Source organism: Bacillus rossius, chromosome 18, assembly GCF_032445375.1.
Source record: "Bacillus rossius redtenbacheri isolate Brsri chromosome 18, Brsri_v3, whole genome shotgun sequence".
In the NCBI taxonomy this organism is placed as follows: Eukaryota; Metazoa; Arthropoda; class Insecta; order Phasmatodea; family Bacillidae; genus Bacillus; species Bacillus rossius.
The window spans coordinates 24,065,400-24,082,838 of record NC_086345.1 but is presented as its reverse complement, the minus strand read 5'-3'; the positions used below and the strand labels follow the sequence as shown (position 1 = coordinate 24,082,838).

At 38.1% G+C, this 17,439-nt stretch overlaps 1 protein-coding gene across 1 annotated transcript in view; it reads left to right on the top strand.

Moving 5' to 3' along the window:
- LOC134541255 (extracellular serine/threonine protein CG31145) overlaps positions 1-17,439 on the top strand; it is a 373,303-nt gene that overhangs the window by 316,622 nt on the left and 39,242 nt on the right. Inside the window, exon 6 of the mRNA XM_063384532.1 lies at positions 9,776-10,049. Within this exon, the coding sequence (XP_063240602.1) occupies positions 9,776-10,049 (274 nt within the window). The remainder of the gene's footprint in view (positions 1-9,775; positions 10,050-17,439) is intronic.

Here is a 17,439-nt window from a genome sequence, read left to right as displayed (position 1 = left end):
TCCCGTATGTCTCGTCTCTTCATGACTCACACTCGCTGATGTCTTTATTACAGGGCTGCCAACTGACACCTCCTATTGCCAACTGTCACGTAAACTCTCTACACGAGGAAACTGGTTCCGCACTCCCGCGCAACTCCCCAGCGATACAACAGAATTTAAAACAACAATAAATTATTAAATAGGCTAGGATAAATAATTTTCAATTAAAAACTAAACTAACAATTAATTATAACATTTATATATTTAAAAAATAATCAAAAAAAGATAAACCCTTTTTTAATATTTAAAAAAAACAGGTTTCAAAGACAAAACCGTATTTTGGCCAGAGACCTGGCCACAAATTCTTGTTTTTTTTTTCCCCCTTCCACTTCTTGCAGTTATGGTTAGTCATATAAATTTATTATTTTTTTTTCCTTTTTGGTGGGAAATTTTCCATTAACGAACTGGAGTGAGATTTACACCACTAGATTTTATGCATCAGTTTGGAAGAGATTTGTCAAAAAATTGCAGCAGTTATCGTGTCCACAAAATTGTGATATAAAAATAAATATAGGCCTATATTAGGTTTCTTTCGTTGAGGGCTTCGCCCCCAAACCCCTAAATGAGGCCTGTAGCTGTATATTTAGTGGGATAACACACATTTGTGTGTTTAACTTATTAATTAAAATGATTTATTTACACATTTATATGACAGATGGTGTCGTTTTATTTGGTAAGAACATAGTGATTAAATTTTATGTTTGTAGGTGCCGCGTAAACAACAGAACTTTTTTTAATATGTTAAAAAAAATACAAAATTTAGTTTTACAACAGATTTTTTTAATACCGATGATGCTACAATATTTTACGATATGACATAAATTATAGATCTTATTAAGTTTGATATGGCAACTATAAATTAAGGATGAAAAATGCTTTGAGACATTCGTGAAGAAATTAGAAATATTTCACTGGATCTAAGATTGGTTGTAACTAAGGTATTGACTAGATTTGCTAAGTCACGAGAAAGACACTTTAGATATCACTGGTAAAATTTTGCAATGGTTAGAAACGATGGAAAGTAGCAATTACAACCTTTAAGTTCTACTGCTTTTATTAGCGTTTACACATTTTCATTGCATTTAGATATGCGTCGCTGTATTTTTATATTTCTGAAATTGGTTTTCCCCCAGTTAAATGTTGATACTGGCTTATAGTATTAATACTTACAAAATTTATCTTAAGTCAAAATGCCCTAATTTTGCTAAGCACCATATGTTATTTCCAGATTTAAAAAAAAAAAACAATTAACCTTGGTTCATGTTCATTCTACTACAGGTAAGGAAATAAATTATTTTTTTCATTTGGCAAAAGGTGACATTTTAGTTAAAATGTTAAAATTATTTTACTAAATGAAGTTATATGTGCTGTCATTATTTTGGTCTTTATCCTTAAAAAGCTAACTGACATGCTTGAAATCACAATTTTAGAATCTGAATGTACAAATTGAATGACAAAGTTAGGGCTACAGCCATAAATAGTTTTGAGAGCTCTGCAATCACATTGAATTATCAGAAAAAAACTGTAATCTATTTAAAAATAAAAATGAAAAAAATTGGTTGTCTGTAAATTCGGTTTACGGACGATAGTTTAACGTGACGTCATAACAAAACATTGATGAAATGATTGCATACTTTTATGAATAAAATTGGATCATTTTTATTGAATTATCACTATTTTGTATGGATACAAAGAAGGAGTGAAATGAAATCTACAATTTAATTGATAAATTTACTTTTATTTGCACTCATTAATTCAAATATGTTTATTACTTTAACGAAGAGATTATTTTAACTATAACTTTTATACATGTTTGCTATTTAACTTCTTCCAATCTGTGTTATTCTGTAAAGGATAGGACGATGATAGGAAAAGTAGGAAACGAATGGGAGTGTTTCAAGTTTAATGTGCCTCGAAAAAGTCAAATCGATGGTTGTTCCAATCGAGTGGAAGAGAGATCGATGCGGCGCAAGCGTACAATGAGCGTAACGGGACACAGCGTAAAGGGACAATGTGCGTAACGGGACACTTTTTCGTGTGTGCAGCCGGCGTTCATCATTTATTAGACGTCACTTCAAAAATAGTTTTGGCATTATTCGTGACTGTGGAAAACTATCAGTATGAATTTTACGCAGTTTGGTTTCAGCTTAGATACTTGATGTTAAACAACCAAAACTTAAATCAATCAGGTGGTATTTTTTCGAACACGGCTTTTAACATCACGTAAAGGTTACTCATTTTCGTGAAACATGCAGTGGTATGCGAATATCTTAACATTTGAGTGTGCTGAACTTCCAACATTTATATTCCTGACTCGTGAAAATAACCGCAAACCGAAATCCACGCGCCAAATATTTTAGTATAAATGCTACAATATTAGCATGTGCAACACAAACATAATAAAAAAACCGTATTAGATTTTTAAGACATGGCACATGGACAAAATAGTCAGCTTGAATTGATCAGGATATCTTGTTTTTCAATAAAATTTTCAATACAGCGAGCTTTTTTTTCCCCCTGTGTTTACGTGGTACGGAAATATAAGGAAAATACCAAACACGTTCCTACAATCATGGAAACAACTACGTTCCGAAATTATAACGAGAGTTTAGGTTAGAAGCAGATATTGTATAGCTAAGAATTTCGGTAAATTTTAAAACAAATAGATAAAATAAAATAAATGGTGACACAATTGTATTTTATGAGCATTGTTCGTTGAAAATTCCGTGAATCTGTATTAATTTTTAACAGTGAATGTCTCAAACAGATGAAAAATTTTGGTCTGGAATCTTTAAATTATAGAACATTTGTGATATAAAAAAATTAGCATTCTTTCGTGTACTATGCACATGTTTCCAAAATTTCTTGTACACTTTGGAATACTTATAAACGTCACACAGTTTCCCATACCTTCAGGAGTGGGACGTTCGATGGTGGAGAACGGGAGGTTGTTAAGAGTGGGACACTCGATGGTTTGTTTAAGCAACGCTAGAGAGCTACATTTTTCGTTATATTTATATTTAAAGTTCAAGCAAATCTGAAAATTTAAATTTTTTTTCGTGTCACTTTATGGTGATAGAACAGTTTTGTGTCAGTATTTTTATAGTGATAAAGCTGTATACAAAGCTGAGGGCGTCAGGACGTTAACCCACCAACGACGGTAGGATACCATTGCCAGGTTTATATAAAACATCGACGCTAAGGTTATACGTTTTATATTGTACATTGACACGTTAAACAGATTTTTTTTTTTCATTTGAGATCATACCAGCATCATCTCTTGTTCAATAAAAAAAATACTAACAATTTATTTCCATCTATACCTCATAAGCAAATTGTTATCAATTATGTCGCGCGTGGACTTCACAGACTCGTACACACACACACACACCTACACACACACACACACACACATACATATAGTCGTGTGGCTTGAAAATTTCGAACTTACTGATGATTGTTTCGTACAATTAGAAACTAGTATTCTTTGAACCACAATTATTTGTATAACAGTAAATCTATATTTTATTTAACGACTTAAAACATCCCATTTTGCTCATGATTAATTTCAGTGAACTGGAAAATAAATAGTTTAATCTAAAACTATGGAACTTAAAAAAATTAAACTATCATTTACGTACATGTCTACAGCGTTCATTTTGTTCAGTTTTAGGGAATAAAGATGAAAAAAAAAACTATTTGTCGGTTTCTCACGTGACGCGTAATTCTTCGTAAAAGTGTGAGAAAAAATTATTCAGATGAAACCTCCAATTATAATAAAGAAATAAATAATTTGAAGGACGAGTTATGCGGTGGTTGTAAAAATTTTGACCAGACATACATCGCAGTGTTCCATATTATATTATATTAATTATTTGCTTAAAAAAAAAAATTCAGCTCCAACTTTAGACCGCAAGTAGTATAGGCATTTTCAACATATATATTTGTGTATATATACACATACACGACACACACACCTTATTTCATCCCCGAGTTCAAGAGGATCCATATACTCGGATGGTGTCTATTCGGTCGCCCGCGCAGGGCATAACCACGGGGACTCCGCCCTAAATAACGTATGAACCAGCGATGACCTCCTCGAAATGGAAGGGTGTTATTTTCGGCGAGGAGGGGGGTGGATGGGTATTGGTGGGGGGATGGTTGGGGGAAGGTTGGTCGAAGCCAATATACCCGCCAGTGGTCGTTTGCAGGTGTGAGGCAGCTGCAATATTATTCGTCGCGACTGCGATGGCGCCTGGGACCAGTTAAATAAAAAAAAAGGGGGGTTGGAAGTAGGTGACACTATCCCTTAGGGGAGAAGAAAACGGGATTCCACCCCCCCCCCCCAACCCCCACCACTCCTTTTCTCAGACTCTGTTCTCGCCGTATTCCGTTATTTGCTCGAAGGCACAAACGCACACGCATTCGCGCGAACAGCATCCTTCAAATCAAGGAATAAAAAAAAATTGGTTGTCTGTAAAGTCGGTTTACGGACGATAGTTTAACGTGACGTCATAACAAAACATTGATGAAATGATTGCATACTTTTATGAATAAAATTGAATCATTTTTTTATCGAATTATCACTATTTTGTATGGATACAAAGAAGGAGTGAAATGAAATCTACAATTTAATTGATAAATTTACTTTTATTTGCACTCATTAATTCAAATATGTTTATAACTTTAACGAAGAGATTATTTTAACTATAACTTTTATACATGTTCGCTATTTAACTTCTTCCAATCTGTGTTATTCTGTTAAGGATAGGACGATGATAGGAAACGTAGGAAACTAATGGGAGTGTTTCAAGTTTAATGTGCCTCGAAAAAGTCAAATCGATGGTTGTTCCAATCGATTGGAAGATAGATAGATGCGGCGCAAGCGTACAATGAGCGTAACGGGACACAGCGTAACGGGACAATGTGCGTAACGGGACAATGAGTCATCCTTTTTCTTGCGTGCAGCCGGCGTTCATCGATTTATTAGACGTTGTCACGTCAAAAATTAGCCAGTCATGGGGACTGTCAACAGAAGTGAAAACTTAAAAACTTTTATTTAAAATGTGTAACATGACATCATTTCCACCTCAAATGAACGTGAGAAAATGATTTTGGTATTATATCAGTACGATATAATTTATCATTACATCATTTTTTTTAGTCACAACAGATGTCAGTGGTATGTAAAAATTACGTAAAAATTCATTACCTAGCTATGACTTACCCCAGTGATGTCAGACCTGGGCCATGTATTCACGTGGTCAAATTAACTTCACTTACTGCTACTATAGCATGTCGGTGATGCGAACTCAACAGGTTTTTTCCCATCCAAAAAAAAAAAAAAAAGTCCAACACGCACATGATACAGTCGAGTATATACAATGTATTAGTGTATACATGCGTATACATGTACACAGGCCGCTGCGATTCGCCAGTCTGGCGCAGCACGTCACTAGCATGTCGGTGACGCGAACCCATAAGTTTTGCCCCTACCAAAAATCGCTCGACGCGGCTAAAGAAGTTTTCACTTCAAAAATTCTGTACCTTTTTTTCGAACGATTCCTTTGGAAACCAGATGCCAAGAAATAGGTTATAATAGTACACGAAATACATTCTAACCTTGTTCAGCTCATGACTATGGTTATTTCATGCATATATAAAATAAATTTTCGAGGATAATACTGAGTTTTTCTTACGAAAACTTTGCGCATATTACTTATATTGACTTTTAAAAAAAAAAAAAAAAAAACGTTTTTTATAAAAAAGAGTTAACCTGAAATTAATGAAATGATCCTCGTAATCTCAGATAACCGGTTCCTCGTATAAATTACGCTTGTTTTTCGACTTTTCGAGTTTAACTTTTAGTTGTAATCAAGGTAAACAAGGATGAAAAAAAATAGGTTTTTGACGTGACAACGTCTATTAATCGATGAACACCGGCTGCACGCACGAAAAAGTGTCCCGTTACGCACATTGTTCCTTTACGCTGTGTCCTGTTACGCTTATTGTTCCGTTACGCTGTGTACCGTTACGCTCATTGTTCCGTTACGCTGTCGGCGAGTGCAGTAATAATAGGTTATGTTACAATTGACTAAAAAATTATGGTTTTTCATATAATTGATGATAGATATTTTATTACAGTTTATTTATATGAAAAAATGTTCATAATTATATTTAAACTTTATAGCTAAATGCCAGTTTTTAAAATTAATTACAAGTCATATACACGTGAACTGTTTCGTAGATTGTTTATAAAGTGAAGTGAAAAGTTAATGTGGTTTTCATTGCTTATTACAACAACAATTTCGACAATAAAGGTTAATTATTATTGCATATTAAAAATCTTATTACTAGCATAATTTCAAGTATTTATGCTTTTATTATTAAAATAAAAATGATTCAATTTTATTCATAAAAGTATGCAATCATTTCATCAATGTTTTGTTATGGCGTTGTCACGTTAAACTATCGTCCGTAAACCGACTTAACAGACAATCCAATTTCTTTTCTTTTTTTTTTTGCTACGAATTCAACAATCTGGAATTATTTTGTTGAATTTAATTAGTTTATTATTACGGATTTATTTTTTAAATAAATTACATCAGTACCGTACATTTTCGGAGTTGAACCGTGATCTTACGAAGATGCCTGGATAACATGTAACCAGCATACGTCTTTAATTTAAGGCGGAAAATTTTTTTTTAACCGTGTAGTTTTATTAACCAATGCCTTTAAGTTACGGAACGCCCACGTCTACGCACGGTGCGCATTGGTGCGCGTTGGTGCGCGTTGTTGCTGCGTCGGGACCCCAAGGACTCCTCTTTCCGTGTGTGGTGTGGCTAGGAGGTCGTGTGTGTGTGTGTATATATATATAGGCCTATATGTTATATAAGATATGTGTTGGTATCGAACCCTCTGCTGTAACGTACTTACGAGGGTTTACGGCGGCCCGGTGTCGTAGCCTCGCAAGACGCTCGTAAATATACGTATACGTGTGTTCCGTGAACCTTCATCCCACCTCAACGTGATTCTCTCTTCCACCCCCCCCCCCTCCACCCTCCTCCCACCGGGTGAAGCTCAATCATGGTTTTCGAAATTCGGGCGGACACAAGCTTCCAAACGTGTTCGTGTGACGGTCGGTGACTTTTGCTCGCGAAATGAGAAGAAGGAAAAAAAAAAGAACCACTGTAGTAGCTTGGCTTCTGGGTTGTAGCCGCATCGCGTCCTAGGCGAATAATTTCACCGACGTTTTCGGTCGATATTGCAGTTGCCATCATCAGGGAGCAGTTACCTACTGAGGTTATCACAAGAGGTTCCATAACAGGAATATTATGTGGTGTTTTTATCCTGTTGACAACAGCAATTTTTTTTGCTTAATTTGTGTTTTTGGTCTTTTGGGTTATTTTTTTAGTTTTCTTCTACAGACATACATGTGCTTAGCAATGGCGTATGTCCAAAAGCTTACATCAAGTCATGCACTCCCATTGCACAAATATTTCAAAGATAATAAATGTTTTTGAAATGTACAACATGTAGGTTTAGTGCTGTTTCTTCAACACTGAAATGCTTCTGATGTTTGTTTCTTGGCTGGGTCACGGGTACTGATGATAAATGCAACCCCTCCCCCCTCCGCAACCCTACTGTCTATTGTCTTGTTTTCTTTATTTATTCGTCGCCTGAAGTAGCATCATTGAAGTGGCTTTGACCATTTGAGCCGACGGTACTTCGTCCAAGAGTGCCAACTTTCCAGCTTCTTTGAATGACTCTACTATTTAAACTGAAAGAAATGTCCCGGGACAGTCAGTAACTCGGGGTCTGAGAACGTAGTACATGTATAAAGCGTATACAACTCCTTGTTTACTGCTTTCGAAACTTTCCGCACGTGGGATCTGGCATTGGGCCCCTTATGGCTCCTTCAAAGAAACTTCAAATAATAAACTTTCTTTTATGGTAGAGGTTTTATTTCGGTGATTGTACTACCCAGCGATTTTTGACGTGGTAACGTCTTGTAAATCGATGAACGCTGGCTGCACGCACGTAAAAAGAATGACTCATTGTCACGTTCCGCCTGAGCCGAGCGTTCAAGCGAGTGCGCGGAACAAGCGATAGAGGCGCGATCGGCTTGCGACGCATCTATCTCTCTTCCACTCCTTCGGCCGATGCGTCCGAGTGGAAGAGAGACAGCGGCAGCACACAACCTACACGCGAACTGTTTTGTCAACTGTTTATAAAAGGACGTTATCACGTAAAATTATCGTCCGTAAACCGACTTAACATACAACCCCCCCTTTTTTTATGTGTAAGCATCCTAGCTTTTGGTGTACGGTATTCGTCAGGAGTAATTTCCCGAGTGGAACTGTATTTTTGTTTTAGAACATGTTCTCAAGTCGTGCCTAAGGTGGAGAGTGAAGAGAGAAAGAGAGGTAGAGAGTGAAGAGAGAGAGGTAGAAAGTGAAGATAGAGAGAGGTAGAGAGTGAAGATAGAGAGAGGTAGAGAGTGAAGATAGAGAGAGGTATAGAGTGAAGATAGAGAGAGGTATAGAGTGAAGATAGAGAGAGGTAGAGAGAGTGAAGAGAGAGAGAGGTGGAGAGAGTGAAGAAAGAGAGAAGTAGAGAGTGAAGAGAGAGAGGTAGAGAGTGAATAGAGAGAGAGGTAGAGAGTGAATAGAGAGAGAGGTAGAGAGTGAATAGAGAGAGAGGTAGAGAGTGAATAGAGAGAGAGGTAGAGAGTGAAGAGAGAGAGGTAGAGAGTGATGAGATAGAGGTAGAGAGTGAAGATAGAGAGATAGGTAGAGAGTGAAGATAGAGAGATAGGTAGAGAGTGAAGATAGAGAGATAGGTAGAGAGTGAAGATAGAGAGATAGGTAGAGAGAAGATAGAGAGATAGGTAGAGAGTGAAGATAGAGAGATAGGTAGAGAGTGAAGAGAGAGAGGTAGAGAGTGAAGAGAGAGAGGTAGAGAGTGAAGAGAGAGAGGTAGAGAGTGAAGAGGGAAAGGTATAGTGTGAAGAGAGAGAGGTAGAGAGTGAAGAGAGAGGTAGAGAGAGGTAGAGAGAGAAGAGAGAGGTAGAGAGAAGAGAGTTAGGTATAGTATAAAGTAAGAGAGGTAGAGTGTGAAGAGAGAGAGGTATAAAGTGAAGAGAGAGGTAGAGAGAGAAGAGACAGAGGTAGAGAGTGAAGAGACAGAGGTAGATAGTGAAGCTAGAGAGGTAGATAGTGAAGAGAGAGGTAGAGAGCGAACATAGAGAGGTAGAGAGTGAGGAGAGAGAGGTAGAGGTAGAGAGTGAGGAGAGAGAGGTAGTGTGTGATGAGAGAGAGGTAGAGAGTGAAGAGGGAAAGGTATAGTGTGAAGAGGGAGAGGTAGAGAGTGAAGAGAGAGAGGTAGAGAGTAAAGAGAGAGGTAGAGAGAGAAGAGAGAGGTAGAGAGAAGAGAGTTAGGTATAGTATAAAGTGAGAGAGGTAGAGTGTGAAGAAAGAAAGTAGAAAGTGAAGAGAGAGGTAGAGAGAGAAGAGACAGAGGTAGAGAGTGAAGAGACAGAGGTAGATAGTGAAGAGAGAGGTAGATAGTGAAGCTAGAGAGGTAGATAGTGAAGAGAGAGGTAGAGAGTGAACATAGAGAGGTAGAGAGTGAAGAGAGAGGTAGATAGTGAAGAGAGAGGTAGATAGTGAAGAGAGAGAGGTATAGAGTGAAGAGAGAGAGGTAGAGAGTGAAGAGAGAGAGTGTGTGTGCGCAGACTCGGACTACTGCTCGCTGGTGAGGGACATCCCGCCCTACGACAAGGGCCGCCGCCTGCTCGACATCATGGACATGGCGGTGTTCGACTTCCTCACGGGCAACATGGACCGCCACCACTACGAGACGTTCCGCGTGTTCGGCAACGACACCTTCCCGCTGCACCTGGACCACGGCCGGGGGTTCGGCCGTCCCTTCCACGACGAGCTGTCCATCCTGGCGCCCGTGCTGCAGTGCTGCCTGCTGCGCCAGTCCACGCTCACCACGCTGCTCAGGTAGCGCTTCCCATTATACTGGGTGGATAACACTCACCACGCTGCTCAGGTATCTCCGCGCTTCCCATTATACTGGGTGGATAACACTCACCACGCTGCTCAGGTAGCGCTTCCCATTATACTGGGTGGATAACACTCACCACGCTGCTCAGGTATCTCCACACTTCCCGTTATACTGGGTGGATAACACTCACCACGCTGCTCAGGTATCTCCACACTTCCCATTATACTGGGTGGATAACACTCACCACGCTGCTCGGGTATCGCTTACCATTATACTGGGTGGATAACACTCACCACGCTGCTCAGGTAGCGCTTCCCATTATACTGGGTGGATAACACTCACCACGCTGCTCAGGTATCGCTTCCCATTATACTGGGTGGATAACACTCACCACGCTGCTCAGGTATCGCTTACCATTATACTGGGTGGATAACACTCACCACGCTGCTCAGGTAGCGTTCCCATTATACTGGATGGATAACACTCACCACGCTGCTCAGGTAGCGCTTCCCATTATACTGGGTGGATAACAATCTACACGCTGCTCAGGTAGCGCTTCCCATTATACTGGGTGGATGACACCACGCTGCTCAGGTAGCGCTTCCCATTATACTGGGTGGATAACACTCACCACGCTGCTCAGGTAGCTATACCCTTCACTCTCTCTCCACACTTCCCATTATACTGGGTGGATAACACTCACCACACTGCTCAGGTAGCTATACCCTTCACTCTCTCTCCACACTTCCCATTATACTGGGTGGATAACACTCACCACGATGCTCAGGTAGCACTTCCCGTTATACTGGGTGGATAACACTCACCACGCTGCTCAGGTAGCGCTTCCCATCATACTGGGTGGATAACACTCACCACGCTTTTCAGGTATCGCTTCCCATTATACTGGGTGGATAGCACTCACCACGCTTTTCAGGTATCGCTTCCCATTATACTGGGTGGATAACACTCACCACGCTGCTCAGGTAGCGTTCCCATTATACTGGGTGGATAACACTCACCACGCTTTTCAGGTATCGCTTCCCATTTTACAGGTTGGATAACACTCACCACGCTGCTCAGGTAGCGTTCTCATTATACTGGGTGGATAACACTCACCACGCTGCTCAGGTATCGCTTCCCATTATACTGGGTGGATAACACTCACCACGCTTTTCAGGTATCGCTTCCCATTATACTGGGTGGATAACACTCACCACGCTGCTCAGGTAGTGTTCCCATTATACTGAGTGGATAACACTCACCACGCTGCTCAGGTATCGCTTCCCATTATACTGGGTGGATAACACTCACCACACTGCTCAGGTAGCTATACCCTTCACTCTCTCTCCACACTTCCCATTATACTGGGTGGATAACACTCACCACGATGCTCAGGTAGCACTTCCCGTTATACTGGGTGGATAACAGTCACCTTGCTGCTCAGGTAGCGCTTCCCGTTATACTGGGTGGATAACACTCACCACGCTGCTCAGGTATCGCTTCCAATTATACTGGGTGGATAACACTCACCACGCTGCTCAGGTATCGCTTCCCATTATACTGGGTGTATAACACTCACCACGCTGCTCAGGTATCGCTTCCCATTATACTGGGTGGATAACACTCACCACGCTGCTCAGGTATCGCTTCCCATTATACTGGGTGGATAACACTCACCACGCTGCTCAGGTATCGCTTCCCATTATACTGGGTGGATAACACTCACCACACTGCTCAGGTGGCTATACCCTTCACTCTCTCTCCACACTTCTCATTATACTGGGTGGATAACACTCACCACGCTGCTCAGGTATCGCTTCCCATAATACTGGGTGGATAACACTCACCACACTACTCAGGTATCGCTTCCCATTATACTGGGTGGATAACACTCACCACGCTGCTCAGGTAACGCATCCCGTTGTACTGGATAGATAACGCTCACCACGATCTTCAGGTAGCGCTACCCTTCAGACTTTGTGGATCACAATCTCTCACTGCGCATGTAACACTTCCCATTATTCTGCTCAGGTAGCACCGTCCTTTAGACTTTGTGGATAACAATCCCCACGACGCTCAGGTAACGCTTCCTTCCCATTATACTGGATGGATAACGCTCATCACGATGCTCAGGTAGCACCGTCCTTTAGACTTTTTGGATAACAATCTCCATGCTGTGCATGTAACGCTTTCTATTAAACTGGATAAATAGCGCTCACCACACATTTTCTTTGTCAAAATTACGTTAATCCCCACCCTGCATCTGATTATTAGATACCGTGACTAAAAATTTTGCCACCCTACTACATAAAACAATTAAATTAAGCATGCTTTACTTTTGTAGTTGTAAGGGGATTGAGGTTCATTGCAGGACTTACGTGACAATTTTTAATCGGGTAACTTTCACTATCCACATTTTAAAAAAAATACTTTGCCAAATTAGCGAATTATATACTTTGACTATCCATATTTTCTAATAACTTACACATTAGCAAAATATAATTTTTTTGTCGTATGACTGGTCAATTTTTCCCGATTAGCATTTTTTTTGACACTCAAGTCTTCCATATTCCTCCCCTCAAATAAAAAGCTTGATTTTGTTTTAAATATTTAGTCAAAGTTTCTAATAAAATGGTGCGGGGTGAGGATTCAAAAAAAATTGGTTGTCTGTAAAGTCGGTTTACGGACGATAGTTTAACGTGACAACGTCATAACAAAACATTGATGAAATGATTGATCCAGAAGAAAAGGAAATATCATATTCGGCCTGAGACTGAGCCGTAATAGGTTTTTGCAACCAAACCATTTAGGCATTAAAAATATTATATTCTTTGAGGAATAATTTTTTTTTAATTTTTCAATCTTTTGCATGATAAAATCTACCTCTGCATACTTTTATGAATAAAATTGAATCATTTTTATTGAATTATCACTATTTTGTATGGATACAAAGGAGTGAAATGAAATGTGCAATTGAATTAATGAATTTACTTTTATTTGCATTAATTTATTCAAATATATTTATTACTTTTGAAATGTTCCGTGCGCCATATTTATTTTTACAAGTACAAAAATAGTTTCGCAGCTGCCGGGTTTCTAACCGACAACCTTTAGTTTAAGAGTTAAGTACGCTAACCACACGCCCACGAGGCCATACTATGGTAATGTAGTTTCAAATGTCATACATATTTTTTTTTATTTGTTTATTTATAAAAACTTTGTTCGCGGTAGAGTTATAATATTAACACGATTTTATAACAAATACGCATCCCAAATACACCAAACATATTTATAATGTGTTACAATATTTTTTTTTAAAACATTGTGCAAAAGATCCCGGGTGTAATTTGAATTATTATGTGTAACTTTACAACACCATTGTTGGTTCAAAACGTATTTGAATTTTCAACATTACTTTTAAATAACCGTACTGATTGTGCTGAAAATCTGTGTACGATCGTTAAATTACATAATATTAATAATTCAAAAGACGAAAATATGATTGAAAAGTCAAATCGATGGTGTTCCAATCGAGTGGAAGAGAGATGCCACGCATGCGTACAATGAGCATGAAGAGAGATGCCACACATGCGTACAATGAGCAAACAGAACACATCCGTAGTGGGACATCCGTAGTGGGACACTTTTTTGTGCGTGCAGCCGGCGTTCATCGATTTATTAGACGTTGTCACGTCAAAACCTTTTCAATAAATACCTATAACTCGAAAACTACGACACTATTTGAATTTTGGCTTTTTGATTCAAAACCGTTATTTACTGACATATCAACTGTTCTCAGATTGACGTTTTGTAATGGGACATTCTGTATACTTTCTCCTTTTTGATTTTTGCTTCGCGCCTATAGAATTAACGCTAGGCAACCCAACCGAACATCTGTGTCGTGGTGGTAACCTGCTAGGACTAGAGCAGGCGAACTTGAAGTAAGTCCGTTTTACGATGTCGTTGAGAGAATTTTATCCCTAACGCCATTAAAACTGTTGTCTAGAGGGACAGTTTATGGTCATGCGTGAATCTGGTGATAAACTGGGGCCACTTTATTCCGTAAAGAGCTCGTTATTTTCCCAGTAAATTAGCTTAAGTTTTACTGTACACCCTTACAGTTGGTAAAGTATCGCTAGTTCTCTGTGGGAAATGTCCGCAATGTATCGTTTCCTTAACGTGATAAAGTGAATTTACAAATATGACAGTGTAATGTGCAAACGTTTATGATACCCAAATGTATGTTTACAACTTTTAAAACTTGCAATAAATTTTTTATGTGGATTTACTACATTTTTATTTAATGAACAAGAACAGTAACAAAATTGCTTGAATTTAATTTCATAGCAATAAACTTAAATAAAATTCTAAATAATCAGCGAATAAAAGTTAAATAATCAATGAGTATGAACACATGTATTTATCATAATTGCAACATCGAGTAAACTAATATGTAGAAAAATTAAAAAAAAAAACGTGAAAATATTACCTTGTATGGTTAAAGAAAACTAAATATTAGACAATTGATTTTCATAACAGTATGAAATAATAAAAATTAAACTATTTTATACAGTTATATTTTTCACATATTCTGTATGTTCGATGATTATTGCTTGTATGTAATCTCATTAAAAAAGGGAACATAAATATTTTAATAATATATTTGCATTTTTTTATTTGTATAACTTTTGACGTTTGGCTTAAAGCCAGTTCATAAATAAGTATTCCACATTTCATTTATGAAAATTTTATTAACACTTTTATCCACTGCCCTCATCGACTAGTTTGTGGTTTTCTGGCAAGTAACCATTTTTTTAAATGGGGATATATTTTTATTAAATACTTTATTAACAGAGTGAGATATGGTAGTGACAACTCAATGTGACACTATTACAACACATTGTGACGCGGTAACACTCTGTGACGTGGTGACAACAAACTGCTAATCGGTGACAACACATTGCTAACCAGTGAAAACTCACTGCTTACCGAAGTATCATTGTAGGTATTAATAGGTTGTTGGTATGTATGCATGGCATCGATAATCTCGGAAACCGTTTTGACCGACTGCTATGAAAGTTGGCACATCGAAGTCTTTTTCCCCTGGATAACGTTTTTATGCTATTTATTTTTTTGTAATTCGCCGCTAGATGGCGCTGCAGCGCATTAACTTCTAAACGGTTCAACCGATCGCCATGGGTAAACAGAAAATTATAGGCCATATACATACAAACAGCAATTGTGTGTCATTTCTCTATGTCCGGCACACTGTCATATATTGCTATTCATTTTGCTTTAACTCGCGGACAATATATCAGCCTGTGTTCAGCCCGGGCAACGCCGGGTACTGCAGCTAGTAATTTATAAAGTCAATTCATATTTTACATATATCACTTTTGCATTTTTTTTATTCTTGTAGATACTCCAGAAAAAAACAATATCAGATTGTGTATTATGGTTCTATAGCACACAGTGTTTTTCGCAAAAGTGAAGTTGTCCATTAATTCAAAACTTCATGGATATAAATGCGGCAGTTTTTCAAGTTTAAAAACGTTTCACAACACGCAACATCTACAGATGTGGCAATTTAGCAATGCGTATAATGCGTATAATATGAATAATATGGTAGAATAATGATTGCGTCAATTTTGCATTTGTATTGTTTTATGTTTAACTGACATGACAAAAAGAAATAACAGTTGTCAATAACATGCAATGAACACCAGTGCATGTACTTACTTATACGTGGTGCAATAATAACTATGTCCACAATGTGTCAAGCTTTTCCGTTTGAAAAAAAAAGTACTAGCCAATGCAAATTGTTCACGATTTCAAAACAAAGAATATATAATCGTGGCTGCATTGTTTAGCGTGTATCATATGCGCTTGTTTTAACTTTATATTTTTGATCCCGTTACTTGTACTTCCCGAGTATCAGCAAACAATTACAGGTTTTGTATATTACGGATCGGTGTAAATTCCTCCTTTTGTTGACCGCAAGTAGCGGACCGGATCGAGGCAATCCACTTCGCGTTCTTGTGACTCATAACGACTGTAATTTCCCTGCAAAACAGCAGATTACCATCGACCAAATTGCGATCGATAGATTAAACGAGCTAAGGAGGCCGAACCCCGGTCGATCACAATGTTTGATGGCGGCGCTACTGATATAGGGGTGTGTCTTTTACTCTACGCCGCCATTCTTTGGGTCGCGATATGATTTTTTTTGTCTGCTTGAGCCTCTAGACCAGCTCTGTATTGAGAGCCGCCCAAAGACTCTTTGCAAATTTTGTTACTGAGTACCTGATCCATAAGGATCTTTACTTCCTGCCTAAGGGAAATGGATGTGAATTTCTACCTGTTCTTTTTGAAGTGAGAACTTCTATGGGAAGGTTTGGATAGGGAGTGAATTCATGTAAGTCGTCATCGACATGGTCACGTGACGTGTAAATTTTTTTTTATATTTCAAGGATAAAACTTAATTTATTATATTTTTAAAGATACAGGTTTTTAATTTTTATCTTTATTTTCCAAGGAAATTTTAACGTTATTGTGTGGTACATATTGCGAGTACTGGATATTTTTTTTAGTAGGTAGTTAAGTTGAGGTTATTATTTTTTCTTTTGTTTATTTTTATTCACGATGTGAATTTCTTCAAATGTCAGGTTATTGATTTATTAGAGATAATGTTTTTTATTTGTAGAATTAAGTTAATAATGTTTTATTCTGTCAATGAAAAAAAACTTCATTTCTTCTAGTTTTAACGTTATTATTGGTAGAGGCAACACTTATGGTTTCGCGTCACTGACATGCTGGTGATAGAATACCAAAATCATTTTCTTTCGTACACTTGACGTAGAAATGATGTCATATTACACACTTAAAAGCAAAGTTTTAAGTTTTCTCTTCTGTCGACAGTCCCCACGACTGACTTTTTTTTTGGTTGTTATTTTTTTGTCTGCTTGAGCCTCCAGACCAGCTATGTATTGAGGGCCGCCCAAAGACTCTTTGCAAATTTTGTTACTGAGTACCTGATCCATAAGGATCTTTACTTCCTGCCTAAGGGAATTGGATGTTATTACTACTTGTTTCTGAAATGGCTTTTGCCTGCTTATGTGTTTAATTTCCCTCTATCCTCCCACCATTGGGTGGTTGCGTAGTGGGGTCATATGATCTAAACTTTTTTTTTTGCTTTTGGCCAATATGGTAAGTGTCGACCCCGTTTCTACTTCTATGCTGATACTATTTACATTTACATACACTATTTATTATTTGTCTAAAACCTGCCCCCTCCCAGAAAATAATTCGCCTGAGTGGGGCTGCCCTACTATGACTCTAAGGCAGCTTGGTTGATGGATTAATTTTAAATTTAACATGTGATTTTTT